The sequence below is a fragment of the Monomorium pharaonis genome, chromosome 9 (genome assembly GCF_013373865.1).
Source record: "Monomorium pharaonis isolate MP-MQ-018 chromosome 9, ASM1337386v2, whole genome shotgun sequence".
Lineage (NCBI taxonomy): Eukaryota > Metazoa > Arthropoda > Insecta > Hymenoptera > Formicidae > Monomorium > Monomorium pharaonis.
In genome coordinates, this window is record NC_050475.1 from 20622911 (window position 1) to 20637113 (window position 14203).

Consider the following 14203-nt stretch of genomic DNA (forward strand, 5'->3'; position numbering starts at 1 on the left):
ATCCGTCCATGTATTTGTTCGGTAATTAACATCAGCTTATAATTGTACACTATTCCTCTGGATTCAAAACAAAGTAGCCTCTAGGCAATCGGTAATACTGTGCAATATTTAAATGTTGTGTAATAATATTAAGCGTAACAGGAGCCGTTTTAAAGCAACGTAAAATTGATTTCAGACGATAATACCCAATCAATATGGGCCTGGTCAAATGAATCAGTACAATTCGCAATCGATGTACGCGCAACAAACGCACCCGTCGCAGCAATACCAGTCTGACATCATGGATGCGGCGAGGCCGCCGAGTTCCACGAGTTTACGAAGAAATAGTAGAGTCCTGAGTCCTCAGGATCGACCTGGCACCATTGGCCAAACGCTAAACGATAGGTCTGACATATTTTTGTATGAACTCCTTTTTCTTCCAGCTAATACACGTAGGATAAATAAGCCTAGTACTGACAGTGTCATAGATACTTGAAATTCGATCTTAAATTCTTTTTTTAATATATAAATTATATAATTTATTATATTACATAATTGTATATATATATATATTTAACTTTTTACTTGAATTCTTACTAAGTGTTATGATATCTTATTAAAAGAAAATTTTAATTTTCTAATTGAAAAAAAAACAGCGACATTATCGATAATTGGACCATTTCTAGTATTCTGAAAAGATCTTCGAAATCACACATATTTCTCTACAGACTCTGTTTATTACTACTTAGATAATTTTAAATTACTTTAGATTACCTAAGTTATTGGTAGACGATTGAATTTTTCAAAGAGTTTTCAGTCTCTAAAAAAGTCTCTATAAGTGAAGAAATTTCGGTATACTCTTTTAACATTTAGGAATATAATTATATGACCCGAAAAACTTTTGCTTCTTTCATATATCCGAACTTAAAACAGAATTAGCAAAATGGGATAAATCTAGGTCAATATGACCCAAGATGATCTGCGAAAGATCAAGACGAACAAATGCCGAACAGAAAGTTCCTTCTTTCAAGTTGAAGAATTTTTTTAGATATTTCTTTGAGTTTACAATTACCCTGCGAGTTGAAGTTTAAGCGACAACTGCATTGTAGGCTCGATCACTACAAGAGGCCGCCTAGCCGCGACAGTTCCGAGGATCGTTATGCCAGAGCGCATTCCCGATTGACTGGATCGAGACAACCATCCGTCGACAAAACCATACCGAACCCACCTTCGGATATGCTCGACAGGTGAATAAAACATATTGGTATATTGACATTTGCGAACGTTTATTTTTGTCTATAGCCTAAGATGATAAACGCACTATGGACTCGTAGCAAGATCTAAATTTAGAGCTTTATTCAGTGGACTGTTATAACAATCTTCTTGTAGAACCAAGATATATCCCGCGATTCTGCACTGATGATTCATTTTGCTTTGCGATCGACAGATCGACGAGGGCCCCAAGCGCGATACGAGGGGGGACGCCGCTGAACGGCTCCGTGATAGGTAGCGGTGCCGCGACGCCGACGTACGCCGCGCCGACTCCCAGCCAGTTCGAGGGAGCTCTCCTGAAAAACCGTGGCCTTGGACAGGACATTCTACCGAGTCCTGGGCAGCCTAAGCGCACCGAGAGCCTCTACGTAGCTCGCGGACCGTCCGGCGGTGGTGGCGGTGGTGGCGGCGGCGGCGGCGGCGGTGGCATTGTGCCGAAGGTGAGTCCTTATTTTCTCACGCGTTTGTTCTTTGCCATTTCACATATATACATATACATATATTTGTGTATATGTATATAGAGACGTACTCTCGCCACACGTGCACACGTACGTGCACCCACATTCGCCTTATGCACCGAAGACGTCTTGGCACTTACGTCATCCATCTCGAAAAAGAAGTTACGAATATGCCGGATTCCGCGGATATCTGTGCTGCGAAGCGCCGCAGCTAATTCGCGTCCTTCCAGTATTGTGTGATCGAACGTTGCTTTAATATTCATAGACACATTGACGATTCGAGTCGGAGACAGAGATTTCCATAAAGAGGATTCTGACATCTTGTGCACTGACGTCATCGGGGCAGACGGCATTTATAAATTGTATTCATCCTATGTAAATATTATTATTCATCGTACTTGAACCGTACGTTGCACCGACATTTCTAGATAATTAATGTGTCTCCCTCCCTCCCCTTCCCTCCACTCCTATATCTTTCCAGTACGGTTTCTCGCTGTTCATTCACACCGCGAGCGAATCGCGACGTTCATGTGTCGGAAGAAATTTCCATTTTCCATCGCGAATATAATTTTGATGTCGATTTCTCGCGAATTACAAAAGACTCGGGGTAAAATAATGCAAAGTTCGACGAAGCAATTTGTTTGGCGTTTCACTCTGCCAAGAAAACGAAACGAGACGCTTTTCCAAGATCGACATCGGAAATAACTTCGACGGTCATTATGCGTTAAACAAGATAACAATCGTTCGACATTACGAGGATTCTCAAGATAAGTCGAACGATATTAAGATTTTTTCTTCGCAGCAGAAAGCGACGAGAGAGGCTTAACGAAATTCATCTACGCGACTCTTGAAATCCGGTCGTTAAAAGTTAATCGTTCAAATGTTTTATTGCGAAACTTTTGGTAGAACATAATACATGTAATCGCCGCAAATTATAATATGAATAATAATTTTCGAACAGTTATGAATAATAACGCGAGCGATTATTCATAATATCCGGCGGTTACATTATACATAAGCTCTGAATGAGCTAGAAATAACCGTAAAATGACATCAAAAATACATTACGTTAGCCTCATGTGTCATTCTGCTGCGAATCCTAGACGAACAATCCCAAAATTGTTTTCATAAGCCCAAGTACAATTATCTCGCACAAAGAGTTTATACTGTATTTTTTTACTATGATATATATATATATATTCCTTGTACCCCGCCTGCGTTCTCGACGCACCCTCTCCCCTCCCCCTCCATTGTCTCCTCCCGTTTTTCTCCCTCGTTCGAAATTTTTCTCACCATATATTCGCTAACTCTCTTATCTTCTCTAGGCCACTTTACCTATCTGTATCTCTCCTCTCTTTTCTTCTCTGTCTCTATTTGTCTCTCTGTGTAACTGTGTGGCGTTTTGTGCTGTGTTCTGTGCATGCCATCCCAGGAAGCAAGCCGGACGGTCCCCGCCTTCGCCGCAACGTCAAAGGGCCGCGCAACCCTATGAGTATAAGTATATAAAATATAATGTAACAGAGCGATGTGTTACGCGATAGCGCAGTTTGGCAAGGAAGCGCAGCTTTCGAGATACTCGCGCCGCATCTCCGGTCGAATCGAGAAGGGAAGGGGGAGAAGAAATCGCAGCCGTTCCGGTCACCATTTCCGCCCAACTCACTCCCCTGCGTTTGAATAGTTCAGAGCGAATTAAGTTCCGATATAGGAGGAGAGGGGGAGGCGCATTGACGATATTTTTCTATGAATTTACGGGTCTCTGCATCGCGCCCGATGTTACCTTAAACTGGCAAAGATAGTTCATTACTGGCTGGATTTTCGCGGTTCGCGCACGCAGTACGTTGCACTTGATACTTGGGTGCAGGTTTCCAGGGTGGGGCCTTATACGCGAATACGCGGAGAATTTTCTAATAGTAACGATAACATTTTTCGTGAGAAATTTTTTGGTGCTACGTTGTGGGACGTAACGTCTGACGGGAAGGGGATGGGGGGGGAAGACTTACTTGTACCTGGTGTAGATCACGCTATTAGCTGTTAAACCGACGCCGCGAACAATAAAGACGCTCATATAATAGAGTCGAAGGAAGCGCATACGAAATGGACAGTGCGTATTTATGGGAGACTTATTTTTCTATGTGAAAACACTGGTTGGCCTAAGCCGGGTGAACACGTGATTTGTTCACTCGCGCGAACAATCGTTATGCAGTTGTCGTCGGCACTCGATCGTCAGCGTTGATCCTGGAATAAATCCGCACCGAAAAAGAAAGCTTGGTCAGAGAATAATCGAGCCTTCGTGAAATAACTTCAACCAAATGTTCAATTGATGTAACTATGATGTAATAAATATTATACCAAGCAATGATTAAATATCACTAAATATTTGATTATATTAACCGAACATTTAGTTGAAATTATTTCACCAAAGCCTATTATCACCTAGATTATTATTACCAATTGTTATCAAGCTGTTTTCTTCAATGCGCGATTGCGTGTTAACGGTAGGCGTTTGGCAATAGCGCGACTAATGTAAATGCCTCGTTATTGCGCAATGAGTTTCAGAGTGCAGGAAGACGGTATGGGCCGTTTAATTCGTCGCGACGGACATCGCTGATAAAAAGAGCGAATTCATTTCCAGGATTAAGTGAACGACGATGAGAAGCCGTAGCCGACGAGAACGAGGTGGAGAGAGCTTAAAAGATTTCCGAGGTATCTTAGATCGTGTTTTCGTGTCTCGGTCGCGAAAGAGGATCGCTCCCGTCGTTAGGAAACGCTATTGGGAAACGGAATTGTGATGCTAGAGCGATCTCTGGATTTCGCAAACCGCGCGCTTGAAAACGTGGATTGGCAGCGGCACGACAACGTCGCCTCGTTGTATATCAATTCGAGAGATACGATCTCTATTGCGCTTATTGGGTAACATGCGAGATTTCGTCGACGGACCAGTTCAACGAACAATAAATGTAACACTACATCTACTACAGTTCCTTTCAGCGAAGAGAGTGAAGAAGCAACCTGAATGCCCTCCGATTTATTCTTTATCCGCTCGGTACACACTCTCTATTATAGTTAAATAAGATTATTAAATCGCGCAGGAGGAGAACGCGAGAGTATAATACGTACTTACGAGCATAAACGGACATGTCTGTGTATATGTACGATGTGTGTATATGTATATGTATAGTTATTTGCACATAGAAACCGACCACACATGCTAAATCGGAGCGATATTGCGAGTTGGCTCGCCACTTTGTAGAGCGGCTGAAAAAGCGGAACGAATCCTCGTTCGCAATTCTTCTACATTTACATGTGACATTCCGTTTCTTTTTTTTTTGGACTCTTCTTTTTTTCTCTTCTTGTTTGCAAACAGCCACTCGAACCGAGCATTAGGCAATCTACGTTAATTGCATGCGCATACATTTTATATATATATATATATATATATATACGAATGTAAACACATGCGCGCGGAGCTGAGCTGAAGCCAGCGCGCGTTTATCGCATCCACATTAACTCGATCTAATTAACGGGCCTCGGAAGGTAAGCCTTAGCGCGCGGCGTGGAGGCGGGGACCATGTTTTTCTCTTCCATTCTATTTTAACCCTCTTTAACCATATTTTAAGCTTCTTTCGACTTCCCTTCTCTTCTGAGCCCTCTCGCTCTAAGCCACCTCTCCTTAGATTACTCTCGCCTAGGTTACTCGAGCGATCGATACCGCTTTAGTTCAATTTTACCATGTTGTGTTCACAACCTGAATGCTCTTATCATTTGACTTATCAAATAGTACTGTTACATTACAGAGAGAAACAGAGAGATAGAGAGAGAGAGAGAGAGAGAGAGAGAAAGAGAGAGAGGGAGACTGCTAATTTTTTATTATTACGCGCCGTGATCGCAAACGTACAAGCTAACGTAAGATGAGACTCGCTTATCCACCTCCATGCCGCTTTTTTTCCCTGTTTTCTGGTTGGAGTCCGTTGTTTTTCTAACGCATGCTTGTCGTGAATTCGAATCTACTTATTTGGTGGCCACGCAGTGGGGATGAAATGTAAATCTACCTGGACAAAATTCCAATTTAGATTTAGAAAATGATCATCAACTGAATTTTATTATAATTTGTAGTACGAGTTACTTTGTTACAACGTGCCGTGCTTAATAACGAAACAGATTTTTTAATACAAAACACAAACACACAGAAATAAATTATATATCATTTTATTTCAATATCAGGCGATGTGTTATCTTCCAAATTAAAAAGCTCCTCCAATGTTGCAAAAAATAGCATCGCTACTGTGTTCGAACATACTACAAAAAATTCAATTATATGGCATGATTTTTTTTTAGTTGAACTTTTACTCTATAATACTAGATACATATATAATTATACAGTAAAATATTGTTAAAATTTATTTACAGAAGCATGTTTTTATGCAACAATGCAATGTTTTTCAATAAACATTTTTGTAAATCAATTGTGGGTATAATGGCAATATTAAAACGTTTTTACCTGTTTTATTATGATAGAATCTGCATTATACAAAGTATAACTTTGCCATATTGTTTGATTTATAAAAAAATGTTAATTTTTCAAGTTTTGTCCAGCTAGATTCGTCCCATTGTGCGCCGTGTGCAGGGAACTTGTTAAAATGAAAGTAAATCACGGAGGAGAGAGATGTTCGATACGAACGAGCCTTAAGCACGCAGGAGCCTAATTACATCTACGATGTTGTTAGTCGTCATTGCCGATATATACATATATATACGTACGTTATATTGTAGTACATTACTTGTTTCACGCACGTCGCGCACGCATATGAATCATCAAGTGTAGAACAATTTGCCGCCCACTGTTAACGCGGAGGAAAAGATATGTACGTGCGAAGAAGTGCGAAAGCCTATTTTATATACTGAGAGAAAATGAAACGCTCGAGAGGAAAGGGAGAACTGAGAACGCGAGTTTTACGATCGCCTGTGTTTGAACTTTGAAATGTATTTATACGCCAACGATTCTTTGTACAGGAAAACGTCCAGGTTACATATTGAGTATGTTCCGTGTAAATAGGGCTTAATACGCGATTTATGAGCAGATAACAGGGCGAAATTGTGTACGATAGTAAGATTAAGAGCGGACGGAAGATCTTTAATGATCGCTTTTGCCAACGATACCTGTGAGCCTAATTCTTAAACGGTCTAATGTATAATCGGAATTCTAATCTAATAGAAATTATATAATGAGGATCGCACAAACAAGGTATTACTATTTGAGATTTTTAATTAAACTGCGAAGGAATACTCGCTATATTTTCATACAGGTCCGACTTAACGGTATGTAATATATCTGCGTTAACACCTTAAGTCACAAATCATGGTTTTGACAATAACGAAGGTTGCACGCAGAAAAAGAAAGAGGTGAGGGAAGAGCTTACGATTTGTGCCGGTTCGCATGCAATGTACAATACAATAAAATGCAACAACGCGCGACTGCAACTCCAAATGCAACATTCCCAAAGCAAACAAACTTGAATTCTGACTTAAGTCGTTAATCTACCCATGTGTTCACACAAGTTACTCGCTTATGACGAATTTTGAGCTATTGAGCGACTAGTCCGGGGAAGGAGGTGGCGCGAGAAGAGGCATCGACATTCCGTCAACGTTGAAAATAGTACCTTTCTTAATCTCGCACTCAAGTGCCAACCTAGCGAAAAACGTTGTTCCGTTTGACCTTACGAGAGCTTTTCTAGAACTAATTCAACGAGTCAGATATTAATCACGATTTCTTATTTATAGCGTGACGCACAATTATTTGTAGACACGTAGCCGTATAGATTGTAGACGATCAGGCGAGGATCGAAAATAGAATAGCGTACATAATCGCTAAATTGTCCAGATTACATTCCGAAGAGAAAGAAAGGGAGAAAGTCTTAATGTATACTAGAAACTGTACTGTTTTCCGTTCACCAAACAACGACATTGCAAATGTTGATTCGATGTACTGAATGTATTTATGTATACCATGTATAAGCTGTTGCTGATGACAGATTAAAGAGCATCGCGTAAATTGGATCTCTCATTGCCTTTACTATCTGTTATTATTATTATTTTTTTTTTTTTTTTTTTTTTACAGAAGCTATATAATAAGTATTAATCACTTTGCTGAGAAAAAAGTCGTGATATCGAGTAGAAGTATTAGAAAACAATTGAGTGCGTGCACGTTCCACATAATAAGATGCTAATGTTCTAAGATCCAATGGCGCAATCGTAATATTCAAACGAGCTCTATGGAAATTGCGGACAATCAAAGATTCGCGAAAAAAAAATTGCAAACAATGAACGTGCCACGCGATTGTATGCAATTCGTGAACGAGGCGGCGGAAATTCCGGTTTAAATATTAATCTCCTCATTATCATTTCTTACAATTTGTCAAGCTTCATTTGAAGCACAGCCGTGTCATCGCAGAGACCTGCAAAAGCATCGCGGAAAGTTCCGAAAGTTACGAAAGAAAGAAAGAAATACTAACGGTTTCCCTTTTCGCAGACAGGTCGCCTGATTACTCGCCATTGTTTATCGTTACGCGTTAATCCAATATAGCGTGGCAGTAAATTGGCGTCGATATGAATGTAATTGCTACCATAAAAAAATATTACAGCATTTGGCGTCACGCGTTAATTGATCCGGATTAAACAATGGATTCGATAAGGGGACTGCCTCGAGATAATCGCGCCATTAGCGAGGCAAATTAAAGCGTTGCACCATGCCGGTGCGAATTACTTCGCCGGTAGTTACGACTGCTAACGGTAGTAACGACTTGAGCTGCCGCAACAGCGCCGCGGGGGCTGCGCAACGCGATAAACGACAGACAAAGAAATTGCAGGCAAATAAGTGGGACGGACGTTTTCTTGGCGCGCGCGAAAATCCCCAAAATCCTCCGTCGTATATATTCGCATGCCAAACGTATGAGTCAGATGATTTGAGACTGCAGACGCGCGCGCATACACGCACACACACGTGGACTTGATTTGCGTAAGACTGTCTCGCACGCAGGGGTACGATAAACTTTGTAATTTCGAGTTTGTTGCTTTTCCTCCCCCCCCCCCCTAACGTTTTTTTAATGTTTCAAATTTTTCAATAACTTTGGTCACTTCGAAAAGAGATTGAGGAAGAGAGAGAGAGAGAGAGAGAGAGAGGAGACTCGTGAAGCGAGAAATTTCGGAGAGAAATTCCCAAAGTTAATTCGCGAACGTCAGCGAAGCAAAAGGACCGGATTTCTCGAGATTCGGGCGAAATCTTTTCGCGTCCGCTGTCGTAAATCAGTCCCGTAAATCGCAGAGCTACGGGAGAATCGACATGCTTCTGGCAGCGTCCCGAGCGCAGATCTCCTCCACGGCTGGCGTCGCGACGCTCCGCCGGCAGAGTTATTTCGAAGATAGTGGGGCATCGCTCTATTTTCGGTCGTGCTGGCCAGGGCCGTTCAGTCTGCGGCCCGGCTTCCTTACCGGGAGGCCGCGAATCCGTAATTCACACTTCGATTCGCCCCCTTTCGCGCCCCGGAAATCGACTGATCGAAGAAAAAAAAAATGACCGAGAGATAAGCCAGGTTCCATCCTCGAATGCGAACACCAGCGCTCGCGCTTCAGTTTCAGAAGGCACTTCCGCTCTGATCAAAGAGAAAGAAAGAAAGAAAGAAGGAAGGAACGAGAAAACCCGGTGTGAGAACGGAAGCGCCAGCTGGCTACGATGATTGCTTCCGGGACGATTCCGGACTTAACGTGGACTCGTTGGAGAACAGTGTATCATATCGATGTTCGCTTGGTTTCACATCGGCGTATCAAAAGTGACAATCAAATGACTAACCGTAAAATTTAATCGCAGCACAGACTTGATCTCATTTGCAAACGATATCAAATACGATTATCGAAAGTTTGGTAATTGAGGAAAATTCGCATCGTCACTGGCTATGCTCAACGACGCGAGCTGTAAGTTGCAAATTTTCCAGAAAAATTGTTTTCAAATCGCAAAGTACGAGAGTGCAATTTCAGAAAAGAAAAAAAAAAGAGAGCGAGAAAGACTGAACCAAGCGGACGAGAATGATTCTCTTCTTCGCAGGTGGTTAATAGCCCGAACAAGTTTCACGTATTCTGAGGGCGTCCGTAAATCATCGTGAGAGAGAAAGAGAAAGAGAGCAGAGATGTTTTGGATCGAGCCGGACGAGGAGGAGGAGGCGTTGCTATGCAGCCCCGCTTTGATGGCCAGACGGGCCTCGGAGTCCTGGATCGTCGCGCCTCCCGTGGAGGTACGCGGGGGCGAATCCACGTTTCCGATAACGAGCAACGCAAAAATTCACGCGGGTCGATTTTCTTTAAAAAAAAAAAAAAAAAAAAAAGAATCCTCGAGGAAGAAATAACGAATAATAACGCACGATAACGCAATAGTAACGAATCGGGAGAGGGGGTGATTGCTCGCGCAGTTGTCAGGGGTAGAATCAGCTGTGCGACACACGCACACGCTCAGCGGAGTGTGGGAGGGTTTTACGCGTAGAACGCGTCGTAATAGACGAGGCGGGTCGTCGGCAAATACAATAGGTTGCATAAATACGGCGAAGCATACGTGTGATCTTATTTAACGCACACTGTTGTCCTTATTTAAGAAGATTACGCGTAAGAGATAAGGAAACGCGACGTGCGAAAGTCAACGCGAGACAGGAAGCTCTTTGCAGAATCGTAATTTAATATGCACGACTTAACTGTGCTTAACAGGCTGTTAGAGAATAAAATTCAAGACTTTTAACGAGCGGATAATATTTTATAAATTATACGGAAAGGAATGTCCGGAATTGACTTACGCAAAAATTTCATTCCACGGATTTGAGCAATTATGTATTAACAAAACTGAAATAAACTGAATAGTTTTCTATCTCCGACAGTTTTCCTATGTTAATTCAGGATTGGAAAATAACTCGTTACTTGTAACGAAGATTACTATACTTTTTTTTTGTAGTTTTTTTTGTAGTAACTATTATACAACTTCTTATCCTTCTTTCTATCCATAACTATAACCAAACTTATTTACGTACATTTCTTTAATAACCAATTAATTTAATAATTACTTTTATAATTATTTCAGATTATTTTGAACTTATTTGGTAACATATGGGCTACGTTCAGTAAAAAATGAAATAATAAATTATCTTCGAGAATAGTTATATAAATAATAAAATTGGGACTCTTACTTTCTAAAATAAACCTTTAATTCCGATTTAATCCTCCGTGATGATTTTATCATGAAGTTTGAATTTGAACTTTTCAATTAGTAAATATTGATCCTATAATTTTGAAAATATATTATAAGTATATATATAAATTTATTATAAATTATTCAGTTAATTATATATTAAACATATTTTGGATTTAAATTTTTAAAATAATGGTAATAATTTATTATAAGCGAAATATAACCAAGTGATTAGTATAAAATAATATAATTTGGTATTATTAGAAATGTAAAATTCTGATAGTTAAAATAGCAATGCATAAACATTACGAAAATTAATAGAAAAATAACTGTAAATAGTAACGACTCATTACTTTTTAAGAAAGAAAAACTGTAGCTGTAATTGTAGTTACTTTTACAAAACAAAATAACTTTTTCAATCTTGCATTGTGTTATTACACTTTTATCAATTTGATATGCGTGATAAGTCTTGGATTCTTTTCTTTCAAAATCCTATACTTATATTCTTGCGATGAGAAATGGAACATATGCAATTATGCAATACTTATATAGTGACCTCGCTATCAGAACATCACGCGACGCGTGGGATTTTCTTGTAATGGCGATAAAAAAAGAATAAATTTTTGTACAAACGAGAGGTTTTCGGTAATTAAAATTATTCTTTTTATCTTATTTACTATTTTATCCGAAATCTCGTTTGTAACAAATACTTTTTCTCTTAAGTTACGGCTTTTGGAAAGTTAATCTACTTAGTCATGTGTGTGTGTATGTGTGCGCGGTAAGAATGTGAAGGTCGATGCGACGAGTCGTTTTGGCTGGGATTTAGACTCCTCGGCCCTTGCACCTCAGTGCTCGAAACCTCGTCTCTCTTGGGTTTGGAACAACTCCAAAGAGATCCTCCCTTCCGCTCGTACTCTATCTTTCTCCTCGCCACCCGTTGCGTTCGCATGAAGTGCTGAATTGACACGTAATTACGGAAATTCGACGCCCTAACACAACCGATTTTGAACCGGTTTCGTGAAGAATGCTGCTAGGAGAGACCCATGACCAACAGATTTAATCCTTTACGAATTGTGATTATACAATCCTGCGACCTCAACCGTGATTGACTGCATTAAAAAAAAAAAAAAAAACCAAAAGCCTTGATTGTCTGGCTAGTGAATGGTTGAAAATTCAATGGTAGCTTTACAGTTCGATAGAAAACAGTTCGATAGAAAACAGTAGCCGTCCAACTTTTTATGTCACGCGAGCGAATAAACACAGGTTCGAACAAGAGAAATGCCCGTTTACGTACAGCTCTGATACAAAACAAAAGCTTTAATAAATGCAATGGAAACATCAAAGGTTAATAATCTTGGATAGAGCACAATTTTTAAAAAGACATTTCTCGTCTAGAATAAAAAAATAAGCAATTTTGATGAATTTAAAAGAAAGATCCGTAAGAAAAATTCAAAAACACATTAGGTGGTTTTCGCTCAATTTGCTTGATTCTCAAGTAAAATTCTTATAATTTTATCAAAAAGTAATAATAAATATAAGAGTAAATAATTTTTATTCTTATAACATTTTAATTATACAATTATATTAATTCTGTTTAAAGAGCTAATACAAAAAGATACAGAAAAATATAAATTAAACTCTGAAATTATACATAAGTATTAATAAATCCTTGCACATTACACGTTCACGAAACCGATCGCCAAACGTTAACGACTTTATTAAAAAACCAAACGTTTGATTAACTAACCAACCACACATTGCCTAACCCAGAGTTACTACATACAATAACCCATTATTTAATATTATTCCCTGTAAGAAGTAATTGCTGTTGCCTGATAACAACTCCGTTTTTTTATTCTCTTTCCACTGCATACGACGTCAAGACGTGCATACAATGTACATACGTAGTGTCGATAAGTAAAAGCAATTCTCGCGTCCATCGCTCGAGGCCCATCTCTCTCTTTTTGTTTCTCGTTTATTTCCTTCGTACAGGCGATGCCGGTGGCGGCAATGCCCCTTCAACGGAAGAAGTCACTGCCGGACGTGGCGCAGCCGATCCAGCTCACGGCCACGGCGCCATTGTCGAGGGAAGAAGTCAGTATCCTGAGCAGCATGAGACGCGAGGAGATCCGCAGGCAGATCGACGAGAGCGAGAGGCTCAGGGCAAACCCGCTTTTGTACCTGGTCAGTCCGCAGGTGAAAGTGAGTATCCCCTTTGTGGGCGCGCGTGTGTGTGTGTGTGTATCTCTTATCTGACCGTCGAAACGATGGTCGATGTTTTGACATATAAAAGCAATGGGAGGCACGCACGGCGCGGTGCGGCACTTGGCAGAGTGTTACGGTTTATTTCGGAGTCGAGTCCTGCGTCTCGGTTTGCCGCGCAAAAATATAACGCACGCGAGAAACGCGCGACGACTCTATAATAGGGTTCTCGCGCGCGGTCTTTCTAGAAATCGGTCTGTCCGCTCGGTCCGGTTTCGCGGGCGAGGGGATCGAGTAAAGCTACCCCCGCACGCGTGGAATGCAAGCGGGACGCTTTTTCGATGAAAAGCATTGAAGTATATATATCAGGGTGAGTTTCTTAAGGTGTCCAATTAATCGATGAGAAGATAAAAGGGACTGTTGTGTGATATCAGCGATAACAATCGGGATAATAATTTTTAAAAATTACACGAACGAGAGAAGCGCTCGAATTATAGAAAACCTTAAGAGATTCACCCCTGTATATTCGAGATGAAAAACGGTAACGGAAGTAACGGAACGGTTTCGCTCGTATTATAACGTCGGTATGAATCATCTCTCTCTCTCTCTCTCTGTGTGGCGTTCTCGCCGAAAATTCTTGGCTCCGACTCTGAGCGACGCGACGGAGCTGAGAGAAAAAGACACACGAACGTAACGTCCCCGTGATGTTGTTGTTTCCAGGACTGGTTCTCCCGGCAGCAGCTCGTGATGCTGGTGCTCTTCATCAACATATCCCTAGCTCTGATGTTTTTCAAGCTGCTGACGTAGCAGCCAGCCGACGATCGGGTTCACGGACTCGTGAACGTGGACGTGACCTGAGAGACCCGGTGGCACCGCGACGCCTTGGGTCGTCACCGAGCTGGAATTTCGAAAGGAAAAAAAATCGCGGCGGCGATGCGGCCGCGCAATCAAGAATCGCGCCAGGAACGGCGCTCTTTCACATCAATTGGGGCGACTCGCTCGGTCTTGCACCACGAGTACGAGGGCACATTTCGATCGGAGAAGCCAACGAAAAGGGGGAGGGACTCGAAGG

At 41.0% G+C, this 14203-nt stretch overlaps 2 protein-coding genes and 1 long non-coding RNA gene across 3 annotated transcripts in view; 2 read left to right on the forward strand and 1 right to left on the reverse strand.

Moving 5' to 3' along the window:
* Nucleotides 1-9265, forward strand: part of LOC105832313 (junctophilin-1) — a 40781-nt gene extending 31516 nt beyond the window's left edge. The window contains exons 6-9 of the mRNA XM_036292378.1: nucleotides 176-384; nucleotides 1089-1226; nucleotides 1427-1691; nucleotides 3142-9265. Of these exons, the coding sequence (XP_036148271.1) occupies nucleotides 176-384; nucleotides 1089-1226; nucleotides 1427-1691; nucleotides 3142-3201 (672 nt within the window). The 3' untranslated portion in view covers nucleotides 3202-9265. The remainder of the gene's footprint in view (nucleotides 1-175; nucleotides 385-1088; nucleotides 1227-1426; nucleotides 1692-3141) is intronic.
* LOC114255179 overlaps nucleotides 1-14203 on the reverse strand; it is a 51203-nt gene that overhangs the window by 21538 nt on the left and 15462 nt on the right. The window lies entirely within an intron of this gene.
* On the forward strand, nucleotides 9866-14053 carry LOC105839582. The gene is made up of 3 exons (XM_036292387.1): nucleotides 9866-9991; nucleotides 12922-13131; nucleotides 13852-14053. Exons 1-3 carry the CDS (start codon nucleotides 9887-9889, stop codon nucleotides 13936-13938), a joined length of 402 nt encoding a protein of 133 aa, XP_036148280.1. The 5' UTR covers nucleotides 9866-9886; the 3' UTR covers nucleotides 13939-14053.

Coding starts and splice junctions, on each gene's coding strand:
- LOC105839582 (XM_036292387.1), top strand. CDS start 9,887: ATGTTTTGGATCGAGCCGGACGAGGAGGAGGAGGCGTTGCTATGCAGC. Junction 9,992..12,921: donor TCGTCGCGCCTCCCGTGGAG/GTACGCGGGGGC, acceptor TCCTTCGTACAG/GCGATGCCGGTGGCGGCAAT. Junction 13,132..13,851: donor TGGTCAGTCCGCAGGTGAAA/GTGAGTATCCCC, acceptor TGTTGTTTCCAG/GACTGGTTCTCCCGGCAGCA.